This window comes from Phyllostomus hastatus, unplaced genomic scaffold (genome assembly GCF_019186645.2).
Source record: "Phyllostomus hastatus isolate PE091 unplaced genomic scaffold, TTU_PhHast_1.1 phas_contig_40, whole genome shotgun sequence".
In the NCBI taxonomy this organism is placed as follows: domain Eukaryota; kingdom Metazoa; phylum Chordata; class Mammalia; order Chiroptera; family Phyllostomidae; genus Phyllostomus; species Phyllostomus hastatus.
The window spans coordinates 78,054,635-78,077,573 of record NW_025333872.1 but is presented as its reverse complement, the minus strand read 5'-3'; the positions used below and the strand labels follow the sequence as shown (position 1 = coordinate 78,077,573).

The 22,939-nt window shown below is 39.4% G+C and overlaps 1 protein-coding gene across 2 annotated transcripts in view; it reads right to left on the bottom strand.

The window, feature by feature from the left end:
• PDE7B (phosphodiesterase 7B) overlaps window positions 1–22,939 on the bottom strand; it is a 292,124-nt gene that overhangs the window by 113,476 nt on the left and 155,709 nt on the right. The window contains exon 1 of one of the 2 annotated variants that reach the window (XM_045843703.1): window positions 18,177–19,150. The exons of the other annotated variant lie outside the window; for it this stretch is intronic. Within the exon in view, the coding sequence (XP_045699659.1) occupies window positions 18,177–18,414 (238 nt within the window). The 5' untranslated portion in view covers window positions 18,415–19,150. Of the gene's footprint in view, window positions 1–18,176; window positions 19,151–22,939 lie in introns of those variants that run through there. 2 annotated transcript variants of the gene reach the window in all.

Genomic DNA, 22,939 nt, shown 5'->3' with positions numbered 1-22,939 from the left:
CTTTTTCTCTAATTTATTACATTTTTTATTCTGTTAATAAAATGATTTTAGGCTCTTGTTTGTATGCTTCTTTGGCAAACCCAATATCTATACTATTGGTTATTTATAAAAGTGATTTTTGACATAGTAAGTTTTCTTAAAGCGGGTAGCTAAGAAAAGAGGGCAGAGGAAACAGAGTTGGGGAAAAAAACATTGGGAGAGGAAAAATGACACAAATTGAATGGAAGCAAGAAGAATTGGTCCCCTTCTTCTTCAAAGTCAGGGACAGGGTGAAGGTCTGGGATTATGAGCCACATGTGGAAATAATACTTATTCAGAAGAAAAGCTCTGCAAGATGAAGTTTGGCTAAGGAAGAAGGAAGAAGGGATAAATTAGGCACTCACTTTTATCAATTAGATTTAAAATAATTACCCATTTTGATTCCGATGTATCCTAATTTTTCAGACTAATATTCTACATCAGAACACAAGGGCTTGAATTTTTACTTAATGTTTCACGCTTGATTTCTTGATTCCAAACTGGGTTGTAAATTCTCAAGAGGAGGGGGTGTAATTCGTATCTGTCTCCAAGCCTGGCGGAGGTCTGAGTTCTGGTGGAAGGGGGAATGATCAATTTATGGCAAGTACTTTTCACAGAGTGATGTTCACTGTTCCTAAAATCACCATCACTATCTTCTTAATTGAAAAGTAGGATTATTAGCCTTTTACTTATGGAAGCAGTTTATTTCAACTGTGAGGAAGTGAGAGCTAAAGACTTAAATGTGAAATAATTATGAAACCTGAATGGCATGAGTTTGGGGAGATTAATCAAGTGAACTTTCGGATAGGATTCAAACAGCCACTATGTTCTTGGAGTCTGCATAATTAAAACTTTGAAATTTATGCCCAACATCTAGGCTTTTCCTGCCCAAATGCAGGAAAGCCACCACCCACCCTTGCCAAAGTTGTCATTCTGAGCTTAAATCAAACGTGGGCTCTGTTTCAAGTGACTGTGCCCTCCTGGCGTGGCTCCACCACAGCTCAGATTTCCGCGGCTCGCACTTTGGCTGGTGCAGAGAGAGGAAAGTTTACATCTGCATAGCAAGTTGGAATGTGTCTTTTGGTTCTATGTCCAGGGATTTGATTAATTTTGTATAATGGCAATGAGGGGCTATTGAGAGCTCAGAGCCAGGGATGGAGTCTGCATTATTCTTCCACCTGTCCCAGCCTAAGAAATTAGCCACTTATTCCTGCTCTGGAAAGTTGCTACTAGGCCACCCTTGGCCCAGAGCACAGGTCGACTTCATGTGTCAGCACTGCCCAGTTGAACACCTGCTCAGAGCGGCTCATTCATAATTCATGCATCTGAAAAGTGGATTATGTGTTTTCTAGGTTGCTGACTTCCCAATCCTATTTCTGATATTTTCATAGCAGAACCAAAAAGCCTTACATTATATTAGGCTATTTCTTGTATAAATTACTTTTTTTTTCTTTTCACATCAGTGCCCTCATTGGAATTTCTGTAGTCTAGTAGCACAAGTAAATAAACACAGTATAGTTGTTTTTCCCTGAATTCTGTAAAACACCACCTATGAAAACCAACCCTCCCTTGGCCCTCCCTTTCATCTTTCCCAAATCCATGTTTAACAGCACAAGAGGATACCAATCAACACTGGAGTTGATACGAATCGACATATGCAAGCTTCCTGAATCTACCACTGCTTAAAACGTTCGAATACCATGTGCTAGGGCTGTCAATGACCAGTGCATCCCACAGTGGGGTAATTTTTACTAGTCCTATTCCTGTAAAATCAATTAACCAGATATTCTCTTTCTTAATTCCTTTTGATCACTATTTCTACCTTTCTGGTGAGTTCCCGGGAGATGGACCTTGGAAGACTGATGGAGCTAAGGGGTGGAATAGACAGTCTTTGTTCAACAAACACAGTGGTTGTTCTGAATATTTTCAGGATTTCTTTGGAGATTTTGGCACGAGCAGATGTTATATGTTCTCAGGGTGTCCTTTGTCTACTATTGAAGATCATCCAGACTCTGAAATCTCACGAGGAAATTTAATGGTTTTCCCCAAACAAAACTAGGAGACATTGACCCCTGCCAGTTTCATTAAGAAATAAACTATTCTGTTGGTCTCCTTACAAAACCCCTGGTTCTCTGAAAAGTTTCTCTCTCTGTGGTGCTTTGGAAAGTTCTCCTGCTTGTCAAGAGTGATCAGTCTCGATTCCTAAAAAGCTGTGGCTGGAATTCTAATGGCAATGTGTTGTGAATTGGCTTTTTGCATTAATGGCTGGAGCAGATACTGCCCCAACAAAATGGTAACCTAGAGACTAGATTCAAATAAAACACTGTAATTACATAGGTTTTTGACATTAATTGACCATCCATACCATAAATGATTGACCATTAAAAAATGAGAACACAAGGGTGTTATATTTTAGCTTATTTTACATAAGGTTTAAGCTGACAACCAAATACTGACAAACGCAACATACTTTTACATGAATTTTGACCCAATCCAAATGTAGACTCCTTATCCACCCAAACCAGTCAGAACATTTTGCCAATGGTATGATTAGAGCTACTAGGCTCTCACTGCACACACTGATGGATAATGAGTGAAAGTTTGACGAAAGGATACTTTCAAAATTGTACCACCGGAATTGCAAAATAATTAATATTATTAAGCCAAAATTCTATTTATGACTTTTCTTCTCGCTTTATTTATGATTCAGAGCCACAGACCTTGGAAGAATGAATGTGAATTGAGTAAGTATTTCCTGCTGTTCAAGGATAAGCTAAAAAGGCAACAATATTTCTGGGCAGTTATTAAAAGTGAAAAAGAGGTGGGATAATAATCACCAGCACTTAAAAGTGCTCTAGAGGGTGCTTACTACATACCAGCAGTATGTTAGGTTCTTTATGTGGATTATCTGACGTAGTCCTCACAGCAGCATCATGACAATTTCTAAGCTATTTTCATTTTGCAGGTGGGAAAGCTGAGGTCCAAATTGTTTAGGAAAGAGGCAAAGCAGTCCGGCTCCAAAGCCCATCTTTTAAACGCGATAAGGAATTAAAGAGAAGTCTCCCCAGGGATAGGGCTAAATTGGGGCATGGTTTTGTCTTTCCGTATTTATGTTTTATTGTAACTTTATAAGCTTACATAGCTTCTTGGAAATAGGTAGATATTGTTTAAAGTTTTCATCCTCAACTTTTACGAAAATTTTAAATTTACATGTAATATAATATTAATATAATTCTTGATTTAAACTTTTACCTCATCCTGTGAGCAGCCCATACAAGTGCCTTTGCTTATCATCGATGGTGGAGTTCCACCATTCTGGCTCCGAAATCACGGAGCTTCCCAGAGGGCAGTGTATTCCCCATGTCACTGATATTTAACCAACCCATAAATATTTAACTGTGGTGGGCAATGGCCGTGGTGGCCAAGCAAAGGAGATAAATAATGATGATTGGATTTACTGAAGACTGTGGCATACTTTGCTATGTTAATGTATCTTTTTGCATATTATGAAAGACATGTCATGGCTATAGTTTAGTTGTCAAGACTGGAATAAACTTTAGGGAGCAAACTCCTTTGGAGACAAACCAGAGTTAGTTTTCTTTGTCTTATTAACTGTCAGTTTCGTCCATGGTTTATAATGCAGCAAGCAAGCTGGATTGGCTATTGGACCAATTTAGAAGCTCTGTGTAATGTCTTTGAATACCTTAATGTTGACATGAAATCCATAATTCACAATTTCAGGATATGCTTCTTGGGGGAAGAGAGGAGGGCAGGGGTGAAATAACAATGTGAGAGTTCAAAAGGGTTGAAGATGCACTGGGGGTATTTGGATTGGCAGCCTGGCGCTCGTGGATGCTTGTGATTGCTTATCTGACTTATCTAAACTGCTGACGTCAAAAGAATTAGGCTAGAAATCTTATGATTACAGCTTTTCTTGTGATCTTTTCTGGTATTTCCTGTTTCCTGTCAGGCCAAATATACTTCGAGGGAGGGTTATTTTATGGCATTTCACTGTTTCGGCCTCAGCTCGAGCCAGAGGTACAGGGAACATGAAGTAAAAATAATTAAGAACAACATCAGAAAGCTCTGTCCAACCCTATCCCCCCTCACAGTTGCTGACACTTTTTTTTAAACATCAAAAAATGTTTCTGTAATGGTTCAGGGTAGGGTGTTATTTTTAATGGAACAAGGTCTATTGTTCATTAAAACGAAGAAGCCACTTCGATTGTATTTCTGTTACCTTATTTGGGTGGTAATGAGCAGGCAGGCTGTGAATGGCATCGTGTAGGCAGCCAAGAAGGCTTCTGAGAGATAGTTTTGGAGGAAAAATAACTACCCAGGTTACACTTTTCCTTGGAGGACACGAAAACCTTATAGAAGCAAAATATTGAATAAGAAAAGTGGGTGGGGATGAACTTTACAAAATTTTGCCTAAATGTTGCTAAGTCTTCAACTTGCTTTCTGAGCTCAGCCCTGTTTGCAAAAAGAGCCTGAGGGATTGAGAGGTTAATTAATCCTTAATGGTTTATGGGCAAAAGTACTAAGTCCCAAGCTTCTAACAGCCACAGGCACTGGCTCTGCCTGGCCAACTCCCCTGAAACTCTACCTCCCCGCAGCAATGCAGGTGGAAACAGAGCTATTGAACAGGATCACAGTAATGTTTCATTTACGATGGCCACAGTGACCAGCAGCTATCCTCTCTATTTGCCTGGTGCTCGACTTCCTTTAACCTCATAATCTTGTTTAAATTCTCACTTCTGTGCATTGCATGCACTCTAGAAAGAGAAATTCACAAAGAGCAGATTTGGGATTTGCCCAGAGCAAGTCCTAATCTAAGTCTGAAAATAAGAGAAATAAGTGTATACATCCACGCATATGCATTTGTGGGTACACATTATAATTCTTACTTGTGTGAGACGGACATCACACATTCATAGAACACAATCAGAGATGCTGGTGCTTGGGAGTGAAAAGACTGAAAATTAGATGTAGAGAGGTCATCGTGTAGCGAGGACGTTTTGGAGTTGCGGAGATGAAGGGCTTGACCATGGTCGGCAGCGCGGCTGGGCATCCAGGGCTTTCAGACTGGCCCCAAGGATGTTGTGTAAGCTCTCTGGGGGAGGGGGGGTCCTCAGTTTTCTCATCTAAAAAATGGAGTGGTTCAACTAGATGATCAACTTTTCATTATAAAAAGCAAAGACCTCTACTTCTCCACTTAAAGTTTTTCAGTGGTTTAACAAAAGTTAAGATTTCTTGTCCGTGTGCAACCTGGTCCCATTAATGTCTTTCTGTTTCCCACTGTTCTTAATGCCAAGCATCATTATAAAGCTAACTTGACTAATTTCCATTTCTCAATCATTTCTTGTGTTTTTCTGGCTTTGTCCCTAATTCATGTTAATTCCTTCACCAAGAAGTGTACCTTGTCACATCTTGATGAGATCTTAACCATCTTAAACATGTAGCTGTAACAACTAGTTCACAAAAAGCCTTCCTTGGTCACTCTAGAGAGGGGTGAGTTAACTCCCAGCCCCCATGGGGTATCTGTGACACTTCATTTGTATTTGAGTGTGCGGTTTTATCTAACTTATTATATTATAAACTATATAAAATATTGTGTTTTTCTTATACATTTTCTCATCCATCCTGTGGCCTAGCCTTGAAAGAATTGTTTGGTTAAATAAACATGGCAACTTGAAGACAGGAAAAAATATGACTTGGCAAAGAGAGACTGTTCTGAGACGGAGGATAAATTGTGTCAGGTCTTGAATCTGGGGAAGAGATGAGCTCGGCTGGAATGGGAGTTCTGGATGCAAGAACATCCAGAATATAAATCCTTCAGGACAGAGCGGTGTTGAGTGGTAAAGTGCTCTGGCTTGATGATTTGTGTGTATTATTTCTTCTGGTTCTGTGTAAAATAATGCTATAGCACTTGGGAAAAGTTGGCTTGTAAGTTAAAGGAAAAATATTCATCATCTCAAAATTCATAGTATCTACTAAATATGACCAATAAACACCATACTGATGGTTACAAATCCATTAGCACCTTCACCCCAAGTCCCACTCTCTACCAGCCACTGTTGCTAGAGAATGAACTTTCTACAATGTAAAATTTATCAAGCCACTTCCCAGTGAAATCACTGAAGCCTTCCCATTGATTGAAGGATACACTCCTTGCAAAGGTACATGAGGCCCTAGTGTAATCTGGCCCCAGCCTCCCTTTCTGGTCTCAACTCTAGCCTTCTTCCCAACATACTCCCTATCCTGTGACCTGGCATTCCCTCGGATTTCTTGAATATTGCCCCACAGTTTCTTATTCTTACTGTGTCCTCCATCTCTTTTTCATTTGGAGAAATGCAACATACCTTGAAATGTATGTCAAACATCCCCTGCTCTCTGACGACTCCATAAACACCCACCATGCAGACAGAATTAGCCACTCCCTTGCCCTTTGGCAGAGACTTTGCATATGCACCTCTAGTATAACACGTCAGCTACCTAGCTTGGCGACTCTATCTATTTATCTATCTCTATTCATCTGCCTCAACTTTCTTGGTTTATAAATTTTTATTTTCTAAGGAACCAGACAGTGTCTGGCACATGATAATTATTGCATAAGCTTAGCTGAAGAAGCAGTCAGGGTCCTTCCTCAATGTTCCCATTGAGCATTATTTCTATTGTATCTTAAAACATATGCCATTCATTCTGCCTTGATATCAGGAAGTCTCTTCCAACAGCTCATAACCTCTTTTCCTTCTGTTTTCCTCCCAGGCACATGGCGTAATGCTATGCTCTGAATAGACACTCAAAAGATAATTATTCAATTGAATTGTTTTGGAAGAGAAACCGAACAATTTAAATCATGGTATTTATTTCCATTTTTTAATATCTTGAATAAATAACCAGTTGATATAGGTCTAAATTTCTTATATCTCTAAGTTGGGAATAAATCCCTATTCAATTAATACATATTGTGTCACAGAAGATGCTAAATATTTGAATGTAACATTAAAACATCATTTTCCATTCGTGACTTCCTAGAGTGTTTTGAATTAATTTTGGAGTGTTTGAGACACTTTAAATTTTGTTTTCCAAACAAAATTTGCATTAGTCTAATTTTGTCTATTTATATTCTACAGCACAACTATTCACCAGAACAAACAATAGGATAATTAGGACTAAAGAGGGTAGAATAATTTGCTTTAGACTTTGTAAATCTGGTGAATTCACAATTCTTAATTTTATATGCCAATTTAATTGACAAGAAAATCTTTCTTTTGTTCTATAGAATTAGGGGCTGCTCCAAGGAAACCGGTGTGGAATCCAACTAATATTTAAAGAAGACAATGAGAGTAAAAGACAGGTGGACCTAAACTTCAAGAGAGTTATGGAGAGAAGGACAGGGAGGGAGGCAGCAGTCTCTGGGTATCAGCTACCATGGAAGAGGCAATAATGATTCCTGGGAAAACACCAGCAGAAAATAGTGACCCTTGTTAACAATGTTGGTGTCCTTGCTTCTCCCAATGTCTACCGCCCTATCTTCTCCCGAGGGGTCAGAGATGAAGGGGCATAAGAATGCTCAAAAAATTCTAATTAGCACATTCAGGCAACAAAAATGTATTGGACCTGATCACAGTACAATACACTGCATGATTATGACAATTGCAATTTGCATTAGACATAAAACTCAGCTTTCAATGTGGAAACTGGCCAGAAAGGTGTGACTTGTCCACATCCTGTTTCACACAGTCACTCTGTCAGACTTTTCAGCATCAAAGTCCTGACGTGGTTGTTGAAATGCGTGTGTGTATTTTAAGAGAAAGAGGGAGAAGTAATAGAGAGGGTAGAACAATTGGACTTGGCATATGTATAGCAATGTAACTAATATATTATTGAGTATGCAATGCTCAAGTACAGGGCCCAGCACCTGGTAGCTCAACCAGTGTGTAATGGAGATAATGTTTTTTGAATTATATCCATGTGCTTTTTAGTTTTGTATTCTGTGCATATCTTCCCCTTCTACCCACCAGAGGCATCCATTGTGGATGATTAGGAATGCTATAGCAAGAATGAAAAGAGGATGAGAGAGAGAGAGAGAGTTAATATTTATCCTTTGATCTGCATAGCAAGAGGGTTTTTTGCTTGTTTGGTTTGTTTATTGGTTTTTGTGTGTGATTTTGCAACAGAACAATCAATTTGAGAACTGGTCTTTGTGGAAAGATAAAGAAACTTGATATTTTTTATTAGATGCCATTAACATAGAGAGTTAGGCCTACAGATGTAGTTTCTTGCTCTTTGTACATTGAAGCTTTCTTTTCCTGGGAAGATGGATATGGCATGGGGTAAGTCCATCTGCTCATCTGCTCCTGACACCCTAGGGGGTTATGGGGAAGAGAGTACGAGGCAGAACCCAATGGCCAGATGAACATGACTTTGCTTCCCTGTCTGTGGTTGGCTCTTGTGTTGTATGTGGAAAAAACATGTATGGAGCCCAAGACACACATTCACCCAGATACCACCTTGGAGAGAAGAGAAGCAAGGGTGAAAAAGTATTTATCCAAAAGAAGAAATTTAACCTGGAAGACACTGACCACCAACTTGTTAATTAGTAAGTATAAATTTTCTTACCCCTTCCCCCCCATTAGGACGGGCTCAAGAGGAAGGTTTGATTAGTTGAAGAAGAGAAACAGGCTACATTTTATTGCACATTTGAGTATGGAAATTTGTGATCTGTTACAAATGTTTTCAACAGTGACTGTCTTGTCTGCATTTCTGTATGTGTTTTTGATTGCACTTCCTACACTTGAATTCAGGGTCTTCGTAGTGACCTCACCTCCCTTTCCCCTTGCTGCTGCACACTTAGCTCTCTACCTGTCCCTTTCTCTCCTTTCTCTGAATCATTTTCCTCAGCAAATTCTATCTACTTTTTTGGACAATTTTTTTTTGTTACAGACCCTTTAAATGAATGTCTTTGAGTTTTCAGAAGTTCTCTTCAAGTCTATAGATTTATGTGAGATATTTGGGTGCCATCCAAAAAGAGATGGAGATGGAAGCAAAAAAGAGAATCTTGGACTTTGGCTTTAATTCCAGAAGTTTGGGGAACACCTGAGGATTCAATGGGAAAGGTTCTAATTATTGCATTATATGTGATTCATTAGCCTTAGTTATTTAATTTCCTGTTCGATATCTTTATTAAAGTTTACATTCGTTCTCATATGTCTCACCTTGATTTTCTGGCTTTTTTACATTTCAATTTCTACTACCAAGTACACACAACTGCTACTCAATCTCTTTTGAAAGCTGTCTTTTGCTCTCCAGGGGCTTTATTTTTCTGCATTATGCTTCATTTTTTGGACTTACTTTTAAGGCTATACACAACGAATCCCTGCTTTGTCACCTATGCCTTCTAATTGCACACAAGGCTAATTTTTAAGGTTTATCTTGTGCTTACTAATGAGAACCATGATCTTCAGGCTCTTTTTTAGTACTCCTTCAGGGCTTGTGTGAGAGAGCTGGGGAAATAATAAAACATTCAGAACAGGGGCTTGATGTATAATCTATGAAACATCATGTCATGTCTTTTTATGTGAAAAGAAGTACTCCAAGAAAGGGGATCTGATCATTTTGTAATTTGAGGAAATTTAAGACAAATGTAAAGGTATAAAACTGATCTCCTGGGGTGGTCTCTTGGCATTTTAGAAATTGAATTTGATTTTAAAAAGAAATATATGGTAATGCAGAGAGAGATAAATAGAAAAAGAAAAATATAAGGTCTACGCTCTGTGTCATCTAGTCCAGAGCACTGTATGAATCACTAGTCCTTTGAGCTTTGCTCCCTATTTTGACATAGCGTAAGTGCCTACGACATACTATGACGTGTATTGATAATTAAAGAGTGAGGATAATCAGAGAGTAGAAAAGAGCACCTACTTTCAGTTGCTTCTACGAGTTAAAAATAACTTGGAGCTTCTGGTCTTTTTACAATAAAAATTCTAATGTTCTCCTTTTAGAAATTAATCAGATGCAAAAGTCAGTGCTTTGCTGTCCAGTTAAACCAGTCTTATTTTAAAAAAAAGGAAAAAGAAACTGTTTCCAGGCAAAGAGCAAAGGACATGGGAATAACATCCTCCATTCAGCTCCATCCCCTCAAAAGCTCACTTGTAGGACTGGGTAAACACACACCTTCCGCAATCTATTTTTGAAATTACATTGAGAAATATACAGACTGTTATCTGTAAAAGAAGCAACTTTTGAAATTTTGGTTGATAGAAAATATCTCAAGATGCATGAACAGAGCAATTATTTTAAAATATATAAAAGAAGGCATAATTTATATTCAATTTGCTTTAAATTTTTATAATTATTAGTAAATTGCAATATTTTATATGAAGAGAGAACTGTCTCATATTAGTTTGGCACACACTTTAAATATTTTTAATAGTTCTGAAATTCACTCTTGTGTATTTTTTCTTCTATTTTAAAAGCTATAATGACTAATCCTGATCTTCTGGCATAATGTAAGTTTAAAAATGATTCCATTAAAAGGAAGAACTAGGACTCATATTTCTTGAGTAACTTGTGCCTAGAAAAAATTCCATTCATGCATTTAATGATAACTTGTAAGCTACTTTATTCTTTTTGATAATTTCCCTTTTTCACTTATCAAAGTGTGTTGAGTAGCTGTCATGTGAAAAGAGTCTAGGGAGAACATGAAGAGAATAGAATGTTCTCCAGATTCTCAAAAAGCTGAAAATATATATAGGAGGGAAGGAAGAAAATGTACATTAATTATACTCAAGTGATTTGCCAGTGAAATAAGTACAAAGAAAGTTCTGTGAGCCCTCAGAAGAGAAAGACATACTTTTCCTCTGTAATCTCAGGAAGGCTCTGTGCAGGGAAGGGCATAGGAGTGGGGTCTTAGGCATAACAGAAGTTGGGGACATGGGGGGAAGTGAAGTTAGGCACTGGGAACAATGAGCAGATAGCAAGCAGGAAGCTGTGGGGCGCTCGTCCTGTCTGGGTGGGATGTGAAGTGCGTAGAGGGCAGGAGTGACAAATAAGGCAGGAAAATGAGCTTGTTCCATCCAGAGAGGGGAGGGCTTTGAATGCAGGATACGAGAATTTAGATTTTCTCTGCATACAATGAACAATCACTGAAGGATTTTGAAGAGGGGTGAGATGTCTTCTGATTTTTCTTTTGATGTTATCGATATGAATCACAGAGTAGAAAGGAGAGGGGCAGAGAGTGTACTGTAGTTGGAGGCTACTGCAAAATTATAGACAAAACACCATGAGGTTTGACCAAGGTCCATGTAACTGAATAGAGAGAAGGCACAAGTGTGAGATAACCTACAAAAACACAGCTCTGATATCAACAGCTATGACAGTTAACATTTACTGGGAAGGTAGTAGGGCTGAGGCTCTTTTCTAGCACTTATTTTTTGCACGAGCTCATTTAATCCTCACCTTTTGTGAAGGTGTTATTGTTATCTCCTTTTCACACAAGAGGAAACTGAGGCAGAGAGAGATGGAGTGATTTTCTCAGGTTCACACAGTTCAGTAATAGAGAGGCAGAATTTAAAACTGAACAACAATAATAAATAAGTAAGTAAGTAAATAAATAAAACAAAAATTTTAAAATCTCAACACTGCCACAAATCAAAATAGTCTGGTACTGGCATAAGAACAGATGCATAGATCAATGGAATAGAATAGAGAGCCCAGAAATAAACCCAAGTCTCTTTGGTCAATTAATATTTGACAAAGGGGGCAGGAGCATAAAATGGAGTAAAAATAGCCTCTTCAACAAATGGTTTGGGAGAGCTGGACAGATACATGTAAAAAGATGAAACGAGACCACCAACTTACACCATATACAAAAATATACTCAAGATGGATTAAATACAAATCATGACACCATACAATTCCTAGAGGAGAACATAGGCAGGAAAATTTCAGTAATATCCCATGCAGCAATATTTTCACCAATATGACCCCTAGGGCAAGGAATATAAAGGAAAGAATAAACAAATGGGACTATATCAAATTAAAAAGCTTCTGTATGGCTAAAGAAAACATCAGCAAAATAAAATGGAACCAATCATATGGGAAATCATATTTGCTGATGATACCTCAGACAAGGGTTTGATCTCCAAAATATATAAAAGACTCACATGACTCCACATCAGGAAGACAAACAATCCAATTAGAAAATGGGCAAAGGACCTGAACAGACACTTCTGCAAGGAGGACGTACAGAGTGCCCAGAGACATATGAAAGGATGCCCAATATCACTAGCCATCAGAGAGATGCAAATTAAACCCACAATTAGATATCATTTCACACTGCTCAGAACGGCCATCATAAACGAATCAACAAATAACAAGTGCTGGCGAGGATGTGGAGAAAAGGGAACCCCAGTACACTGTTGGTGGGAATGCAGACTGGTGCAGCCACTGTGGAAAACAATATGGAATTTCCTCAGAAAACTCAAAATGGAAGTGCCTTTTGACCTGGCAATTCCACTGCTGGGATTATACCCTCAGAATCCCAAAACAACAATTCAAAAGAACCTGTGCACACTAATGTTCATAGCAGCATTATTTACAATAGTTAAGTGCTAGAAACATCCTAAGTGCCCATCAGTTAATGAGTGGATCAAAACACTGTGGTACATTTACACAATGGAATACTACCCAGCAGAAAGAAAGAAGGAACTCCTACCCTTTGCGACAGCAGGGATGGAACTGAAGAGCATTATATTAAGTGAAATAAGCCAGGCAGTAAAGAAAAATGATCTCACCTATAAAAGAAACCTAATCCACAAAACAAACAAATGAGCAATAAAGAACCAGAGACATGGAAATAAAGAACAAACTGACTGGGACCAGAGGGTAGGGGGAGGGGGCTAATGAGGGAAAGAAGGGGACATATACAAAGGACCCATGGACAAGGACAATAGGAAGAGCGTTGTCTTTGGGAGTTGGGGTTGGATGGGGCAGGTGAAAGCAATAAGGGGAAAAATGGGGACAACTGTAACTGAACAACAATAAAAAAATGCTAAATTAAAAAAAATCTCAACACTGCAACAACACTCTGATACTCTTAACCAGTCTTATGCATTTAGAACCAGTTGTTATTGGTTCTATGATAGAACAGTTGTGGACTGGGCTTTTGCAGGGGTGATGTCATTTATGGAGACAAGAAAGTCAGGTAAAGGAACAGGTTTGGTTTAAGGGGAGATGATGTGTTACAGTTATGACTGAATTGTATGTTCATACTTAAAAGAATGACGAAATCATTAATGATTATTATCCAGTATAGCTACAGATTGAATGCAGGCTAACATCTATAAGTAGTTTTAGACAAATGTTACGAATTAATGCCAGCTTACCTACTGTTAAGACTGATTCTTTGAGCATAGCAATTTGTCCTGCTTTGAATGAAATCATTAATATAGATGAGTATTTGAAAGTGTGTTTGAATTTTTCCAAGTGTTTTTTTTATTTTACCAGTATAGCAAGTACTTTTAGTTGCCATAGAGGTTTAAACTAACAAGCGTTTGTTTTCACACTGAAGTTGTAGATGGAATTCTTATTCATAAATTTCATAATTGTTCTTCTCTTAGTAAGCCTTTGATTCATCTCTGAATTCCTTGTATACACTAAGCATCCAATAAGTGCTCTTTGAATTATAATGATAAGTGTTCTGTCTTCAACATGTTTAATTTATATTATGCTTGATACTTGAGATATTTTAACATAGCTATTTAAATGTCAATTTGAATTGTATAGTGCTGGAATCAGAGTGCACTTTTGGTGAGTCTCTTATCTGAAGTTGTTTGATTTTAAGGGCTGAGTATAAAGCAAATTTCTGATATTTGTATTTTTGAAAGGCAGGACAAGTAAAATAGCTATGGGGAAAATAAATTATTTGTTTGAGGGAGATGTGTATTTTTATATTTCTCTGAAATCAAAGGCTATTGAAATGGGAACAAGCTTAATAAATAAGTAAAATGCAATGCAAAATTTAAACCAGGGACACCAAAATGAAAGGTAGGTCCCATAGCTGCAGAGTTTGTAGTTATTTGGTTGAATTCCAAAATCAAATTATTTTTTCAACTAAGAACAAGTCTGTTAGGGGATGTCTAGTCTCACACAGATTGCTGACTAGAATCACAATTAGAATAATATTTGCACTCAGAGCATTGAGAAACCATGTATTTATTTCCCATCCATTTTCCCTCTTTCCACTCTCCAATTTCTGGGCAAGCTCTCACCACTATGCTCTAAACTTTTCAGGGGTGTCCAACCCTTTGGCATCTCTGCACCACACTAGAAGAAGAAGAGTTGTCTTGGGCCACACTTTAAATACAATGCAATATGTAATGACAAAAAAATTTCATAATGTTTTAAGCAAATGTACAATTTTGTATTGGGCTACATCCACAGCCATCCTGGGCTGCATGCAGCCCATGGGCCACAGGTTGGACACTCCTGTGGCTTACTTTCTATCGATAATAAATGGGGATCTTTCTCTGGACTTTCCCAGACCTTGAAGCATGGATCTAAAACTAAAGCCTGCAAAATAAGTAGACAAATGTAGAGGAAGTACAATCCTTTTGACTTATTTTGCATGGTAATATTCTTTTTCTGGTTTGGCCAAGATTTATGAGTTCCCATGTTCGCCCTTCTACATATAATCAATAAAGCCAGATCTTGGCTTAAGTATAGAACCTAGAACGTGCCCTTATTGTGTTAGTTTTGTGGACGAGAAACGGGGAAATTGAGATCTGAATCCAGTTCTGTCACAGTGCCGGTGTGTGGCCCTGGACGAGTTGTTCCATCTCTCTGAACTGCTCACTGGATCTAGTGTTAATTAGATAATTAGACCATCGTTCATTTTCTTCATAAAGGGAAAATGAAGTGGCTATTAATAAAATGAAGTAATCAGGCACGATTCAGTGAGCCCAATGGATGCTTCAACTTTGGGCATGCCAACTGACAACCTCCAAGGTCTCTCTCCAGAGTGAAGAGTGTCTCAGCCAAAGCCCGGCTCTGAGGGCACACCAAGATGCTTGCCCCTGACATGTGAAAATGGTGAGCCTCTCTTCCTCCTGTCACACGATGTCCTCCTCCAACCTTTTGCTATAAATTGTCAAGCAACAGTCTCCAGTAAATGCCCATATGAAGATGGTAGGACAGTTCACATTGGCCACCTCCTCTCTAGCACTTTCTCACTCTCTTCAGGGGACATGGCTCCCTTCCACTTCCCATCACTCACAGGTCAGTGTATTGCATCTTAAAATCTCTCACAAACACATATTTACATATTTATTTTCCTACAAATCCTTTTACTCTCCCCCCTTTATCACCTAAGCAAAATCTCAGAATACTCTCCTGTTTCATTTGGGAGAAACTCCGTTCCAGTCTTGCCTAGGAAGTTTGAGCAAAAATAACAATGCCCTTCACTAAAGAAAGGTGAAAAAATTTAAGGTTAAGTCCATATTATTAAGAAACAGAGACATGTCTCTAAATTCCTTTATACATTGTTGATTCAATTCAGAATTTCTGTAATTTCATGGTTTTTTAAAATGTCAACCTATTTATCCATTATAGACAGCAGTCAAAATATGCATAGAATGTCACATGGTTTAACTTTCCTGTTTTTGGTTACTAAAATGGCAAAAATATTGTGTGTTATAAATGTAATATGTTAAGTTCCCATAGGTAAAGATAGCAAAGAAAAGGGAATAAGTGACTATGGGGGAAAGAGGGAGTAGTAGTGGAGACAGGAAAATCACTACAAAGAAAAGCATGCCCAAACTGTGTGAACTGGACTTTGTGGTTTGAACAGAACATTTTCAGTTGGCTGAGTCAAAGAAAGACATCCCAAGCACAAGGCAAGTCTTAGAGGCAGGGTACCACATGATGCATTTGAGGAAGAGCAAATTGTTTAGTATTGTTGGGGGAAAAGTTGTTTGAGGGTTCTGAAGTAAGGGTCAGGGGTGTGTGTGTGTGAGAGAGAGAGAGAGAGAGAGAGGGAGAAGGGGAGAGAGAGAGAGAGAGAGAGAGAGAGAGAGAGAGAGAGAGAGAGAGAGGTTGAGATTACCATTTGGTTTGGTGTGGGGGTTTTTTTTGAGGTGCTTTCTACCATAAACCTCTACACAAGAATGAAAAACAGCTTAAACCATCACCTTCTAAAAATGAAAAATGCCAGATTTGTGGGACTATCTTACAAGTGTCCCTGTGTCCCTCACAGGCAGGCTACCGTGGTGACGATGGCTCAGCTGAAGGGTATCTGCTGAGAGGAGAGAACGCAGCATCAGGAACAAGATGACAGGACGTAGGAGACAACATTGGAAGGTGAAGCTACTTGTCTTTGAGGGCTTTATCATATGGCCCCATGCTGCTAATCTGGATAATAAGGCTTTATGCTCATGATAGGAAGTGTGAGCCTGGAGTGTGGGAAGGCAGGGGAGGAAGAGGAGGCAAGCAGGCATTCTCTGGGGAGGTGCTGAAATGGAGCCTTCCTGGAAGCCAGCATGGTCACTGAGACATATTACATTAAAGTGAGTGCAGGGCATATTGAGGCTCAACTAGCTCAATTTTTTTAACATCCAGAAAAATGTACCTTTAAGTGATAAAAAGTTACAGGAGTACTCTGTAGAATTGCTTTTTCAGGAAGTACACACCCACTAGTATACAACAAAATAATAATATACACCTAGCCCCACCGCCAAGTTCAATAGTTTCATCAAAGATGTAATTTAAAATTTGCATCTTAATCATTTACTATACTGAAACAAACCAAGAGTGGTAATAGTTCAAGTTTTATAGTTAACTTTCCTGCCCAGGTGGGCTTTTTCATGTTTCGTGTCCTACTCACATGAAATTTGGAATTCCTTTAGCATTACCTAATTCCTTGTGACCAAGACCCATTTCTCTGGGCACCCATCTCCTTGTTGCCACATGGACCTCAGTCCTGTTGGTTTCCTTCTCTTCCCTAAGTGTTCCTTGTTTGCTAATGACTAACTCTGTTGTGTTTTTCTTCCTTCAAAATCTTTTTTCCCCCAGAGCATTATTTTTTAAACAATATTACTTTTTAGATTAATAGACCACTTAAAAAATTTCTTTGTAAATGATCACAAACAAAATTTGCCAAGTTTTGATTTCCTAGTCTCTTTCCACGAGAAAGAGAGAGGTAATTTTTGGTCTGTCTTTTCCGTCTAGTCACCCATCTCTCCCAAGCAATGGTATGTCAGGGCTAGCCAAGACTTCGAAGGCATAAACACATCCTCCTATTCGTTCTTCTAAAGTGAACCACCGCTTTCCAAATGTCTGCCAACATATTCCCGAAGGAGACGGCACCCTGCGTACATTCTTGGTTTATGGCGTGGCCACAGCCCCTTGGGATCCTTCACAGGGCTCCCAGGTAGCTTTGCGGTTGCAGTGCCCACCGTTAGAAACACAGCAAAGTCCTCCACAACTGTCCCAAACACAGCACATTCTTAGAACATGACAAAGCCCCAGTGAATCACTTTCACGTTTGTGAGTGACAATTTTTCCTAGCATCCAAGAGGGAATTTGTGTTACTGCCATTTGTGGAAAGGGGAAACTGAGGCAAGGAAGTTTACCAACTTTCTCATGACATAAAAAGCTTCCAGGCCAAACTCAGTCCTGGAATCACTCATACATGCTGCAGTTTTATAGTTAAACATTGGAAAATGTATTTTACTTTACATAAAGCTTTATAAAAAGCAACCCAAGAAGAATACTTTTTCGGAGATAACTCTGACTTGTCAATTTGTGAAATTGCAGAGGCAAAAATGGACATTAAAGAATATCTAATTCCAGCCCCACCTTTCAGGGACTGAAGCTCAGGAAATTTCACTTGTTTTAGCCATGGGGCAAGCAAGTGGTGAGCTGAGCCTAGGGCCCAGGTTCCTTAATCTTCAGGCTATCAACGCTCCTCCTACCACATCACTCAACTTTAAGATGCATTTCTATAATAGAGCAAACATTCATTAGTCACAGCCCTCGAACCCTCTGCCGTACAGTTTGTCTGCCTGCCTTTTCCCATTTTTAAGATTTGGGCTCTCCAAGGAAGGGACTGAAAGTAATCAGATCCTGCTCTGCTACCTTTCACATCTCACAGTTACCTGGGAAGCTGTGGAGAGCATCTTCATTCTCCAGAATGCCTCTCTGTTTGGTCGCCTGCAGCTCACTTTTGGATTTCCAAACCAGCTTGACCATCCTGATCATCTCGGGCAAGTCCCAGGGCAGCGGCCCCTGCTGGCACCCCGGCCGGCTGCCCAGGGAGGAGGGCAGCGCACCTTCTGGGGCTGTCCACCTTCTGCCTAGCTCTGCCGAGTGGAAATAGCGCTCGAGCACAGGCATTCTGCCCTGTTCCCCCGAACAGGAGGTAGGGCTGCTGCCGCGGCCGCTGCAGCTACCAGAGGGGAAATTCTTCCCAGGCACGGGAAGGAGAACCCCCGTGAAATCCTCTCCAGCTTTGGAAAGGCAAGCCTCCGCCAGCCTGGCACAGCCACCCTGTCCCTCCAGTCCCTCCACAAACACTGACGGCGACAGCGATTCACTTCCCAAGGTTTCTCACTGGTGAGAACTGATATTGTACTCCTTCCTTAGAGATAGAATGCATTTTTTTTTCCCCTTCTCTCCCCGGCACTGACTTCACAGCATTTAATTAATCCCAGGCTACAGCTGGAACGACAGCAGGGGAAAAAGCCATCAAGGTTTTAGCATTTGCTTTTCCTCTTCTTCTGATTTATTTGTTCTCAATTCTCTTTTGGTGCTTGTCAAAGTTTGCTGAGTGGCTTGTTTAGCGTTAAGGACTTCAGGCAAAGAAGTGGGTTATCCTTTCCCAGCTTCTCAGAGGGGTCCCCCAGAGGCCAGTTATGCAGGGTGTCAGGTAAGAAGTAACCCCCCGCGGGTGCAGGAAGCAGCGAAGCTTCCCTGGCTCCAGCCCTGCAAACTTCAAGGAGCTCTCACAAAACTGAGCACCCGCAGAACCAATTTGCAGCTGCTTCTCTCTGGAAGGTCTGGCTGGGGGCCACCTGCCCGTCCACTACGGTCTGCAGGGATGAGGTTTTTCAGAAGGTTCTTGGGTTGATCCTCTGCGCCACAGTTCACAGGCCGCCCTTCTCCACACCCCTCCCCCTTTGCTGTCATTTGGTTCTCAGCAAGCCTAACTGGGTTTTGGCCTATTAGTCAAATCCGTTTGTAACCTCAGCTGCCCTCAGTTGGAAGGGAAATAACATTGAATCACATTCCAAAGCTAACTCCAAAAGAAGTAAACTAGGGAAGCATCAAGATTCTCATGCAAACGTGCCGTAAGGTGGCATCTTCTGAATGCATAGTTAGGATTGTTTAAGACCCATTATAGAAGAAAGTAATAATGACAATTTTAAAGGATATTCGTAGGGGGCATAAGTGGCAGTGAAAAGAAAAGAGAGTGTTGAAGACTCACTTTCCAGAGACAGAGCATGTGGACTCAATATTTGGGTCACTAACTGCTGTGTCCCCACTGAGAGTGGTTCAGTTGGGGACAATCATGGGTCACGCATCTTGGGTCCCTCCGCTCAGAGCTGGAGGCTCTGACCTTGGGAGTCAGACTCCATACAATAAAGGGGTTGCCTCCTGGAGCTTGTGTGAAAAGCCCTGGACATAAATGAAAGTGGGGTAGTATTGTATTTGGCACTTTTGCCAGCAAATTGGGTTTGTGGGAATAATTCGAACTTGAACATTCACGCGGACAGCTCCTGTTTTCTTGGGGGCCATCGCAACAATCCCGTCTTTCTCTGCATTGCAAAGTGCTTTATTTTGCTTGGCAGTTTATTTTGCTGATGTTATTTTGCTGATGTACAATCTGTCGCTTCTGCTCTATATTTCTGTCGGGGTTGGTTTGTCATACAACCATTTGATGTTTCTTTAGAGGAGGGAGCAGGAGACTTGGGGGAGAGGAGGAAGGCCATTGTAGGGTGTATTTTATATTCACTACCCTCATCTCAGTTTTTAAAAGTCAAAACCAGAAAAGGCTACTGTAATTTTGTTGTCATTATTATACCTCTAAAACTAGGGTTAATAAGTCTAGTTTTCCACACAGAATTAAGCGGCTTTTCTTTTTTCTCCAGATGGAAAAGTACACCAGCAAACCTACTAACAGACAAAGAAGGGCTGATGTCCTTTGAGGGTGTAAAACAATAACAGATTACAATAGTGGTGACCTTGAAGACACTACTGCTATGAATTTATTTATTAAAATATTAATCAGACAGATCTTCCTATCACAACCGGATATTCATATAACCCAATTAGAGAATAATCACTGATCCACTGATAGGAAAGGTGTGCCTTTAAAAATTTCCCTCTTTGTGAAGAGACACAAGGAGTTAAGCATCTGTCTGGTACTCTTACCACTTTGGACAACCTGTCCAGTCCTTATCTTACCTTTCTATCAGAGAGGGAGCATTACGCCTCTCTAGAATCCAGACTGTTTTATTTAGTAAGCACATGTAGGCTGTTGTACTCTATTAGCATATTTCCTGAATAATGTCTTAAACTCACTCCTCAGTCACAAACTTCCTTGACATAACAACTGAAGAGTTTCCTAAGTGTTTGACTATTTTTATTTTTGTTCAGTTTCTTTTCTTTCTTTTTTTTTTTTTTTTGCAATAGTACTTAGTATCAGGATATCCTGACCCTCAGAACAAAGGGGTTAAGAACAAAGAAAACAAATATATGATATAATATGTCACATACACTAACATATTAAGCATGCAACTCTTCATTGCTCATTGCTTCAAGAGTACGTTTTTTAAAAAATCCAAGCATATGTTTCCACCATAGTCTCTATATTGTTTTACATATTTCCTTGTAAAAAAATATCTTAAAGAAGTCGCAAACTGTTGGATCTCTGAATGTGCATACTTCCTACTGGAGATGAGTTAGGGCCAGGGAAACACCATTTCAAAGTTTCATTCCCAACGAGGAAGTTACTTCATTTGAAGGTTTGAAAACTGAAAATGTTGTACAATTAAAAAAAAAATCTCCCCAATATGGGATTCTCTTTATCCAAGGGTAGAAGTGCAAAAATACCACAAGAAAGGTCATTCTCATGGTATTTCTGGCTCACATAGAAACAGGAAGTACAGGAAATCTTGCGAGAAAGCTTGGCTCAGGAGATTTTTGGCTCAACTGCAGGCTCAGGAGATTGGGACAAGCTGACAAGATGCTAGCATTTGTTGGACTAAAATCACTGAACCACACAAATTTTCTAAAAGGCGATTTTATTACATTTTGTAGCTAGCATCTCACAGCCTGTGAGCTCTTTTGTCTTTCAGAGAGTTACTTTAGAAGAGCATGCCTGTAAACCTATGATTTTTAACTTTACTCACTGGGCATCATTAACCTTGGGGAAGTATCTAACTGTAGCCTGAAGCCTGAGCCGCTGGGGCTGGGGAGGAGGTTCTGTGCCCAGAGAGGTCAGGAGCAAAGAGGACTCATCTATGTGGCATGTAACAGTTCTCACAAATCATAATGTCCACAATTAATGTGCTACAGATAGGACATTTTAATACAGACTTTCAAAGTAACCTCATTTTCCCCCAGGCATTGTGAGTCAACCTAACATCCCATTAAAAGGAAATAGATTAGTTCTTGTGTGAAAGAAACGTAATGAGAACTAACAAAGTCAAAACAGTTTGTTCCAATGGATACCTCATTCTATCAAAAATACTTTGCTGTGTACTTGCAGCCATAAAGGAAAGAACTGATAACCACAATATGCAGTATATGGTCAAGAAAAACTAGTCAAAGACATATATACAGTACTTCCTTGAATAATGTCATTAGTCCAATGTCATGTTCAATGTCACGTTGATGAGATTATGAGATTCCCTAAGATCTCTATAAACTCTTGTTTATATCAATTAGCGTATGGTAAAATTTGTTTTGTTATATGTAATTTTGCTTAAAGTTGTAGAACCTATTGACATTCAGTGAGTATTTATGGTAATTGATTTAGAACCTGGATTATTTTGAAGACTTTCTAGTGCTCTGGAGACTACGTAAAAATCATGTAGACTTATGGATGTTCTAGTCCCCAGGCAGATAAGACCTTATCATATGTGACTTAAAAATAAAGTACTTACAACACTAAATATTTCCAATCATTCTAAAGAATGTACACTTAAAAAATATAACCTTAGAAATATATACTCATTTCAATTTCCTATTACTTTGAGCCTATCAATAGATTCTTACAAAACTTCATTTTAATGAAAGTCTCACAAATGTTTTGAAAGTACTTTATACTCTTATTAACTCCCACCCCCTCTCTTTCTTTAAAGACAAATTTGAAACTATCGAGGGATTTTATTTATTTTGTACTGGCCTTTCCTCTCCATCAATTCAAATATGGATGTGTAAACACACACACACTCACACACACACACACACACACACTCATGACCACTCTAGCTTCACAAATGCAATGCAAATGAAATGCAAAATGAGCAAGAAAGGAAAAACAGGTCTTTCAACTTTGTTTAATGTGGTCTAAGTAGAAGAAGCTCCAACGATTTACAGTGTCCTTCAGGAGAAATAGAAATGTAATAACTTTCACCTTAACTAGTCTCAGGGAAGAATGCCAGCAAGTAGAGAAAGCACTTGGTCCTCAGACTGACCATACAAGGCAGCACATGTCTCCACTGTTGTGTGGTAAGGGAGCAGAGGGGGTGGGGGCAAGATCAGGGAAGATGAGGTGGGGGAAGAAGAAAGGGCTGTGCTGACAGATTCATAGTTTGATTTTACTACAGGTGTCTCAAGTATAACCAATCATTCTCTTATTCACTCTGTAAATATGTATGAACAGCGAGACCAGCAGCAAAGAGAGAAGAGCATC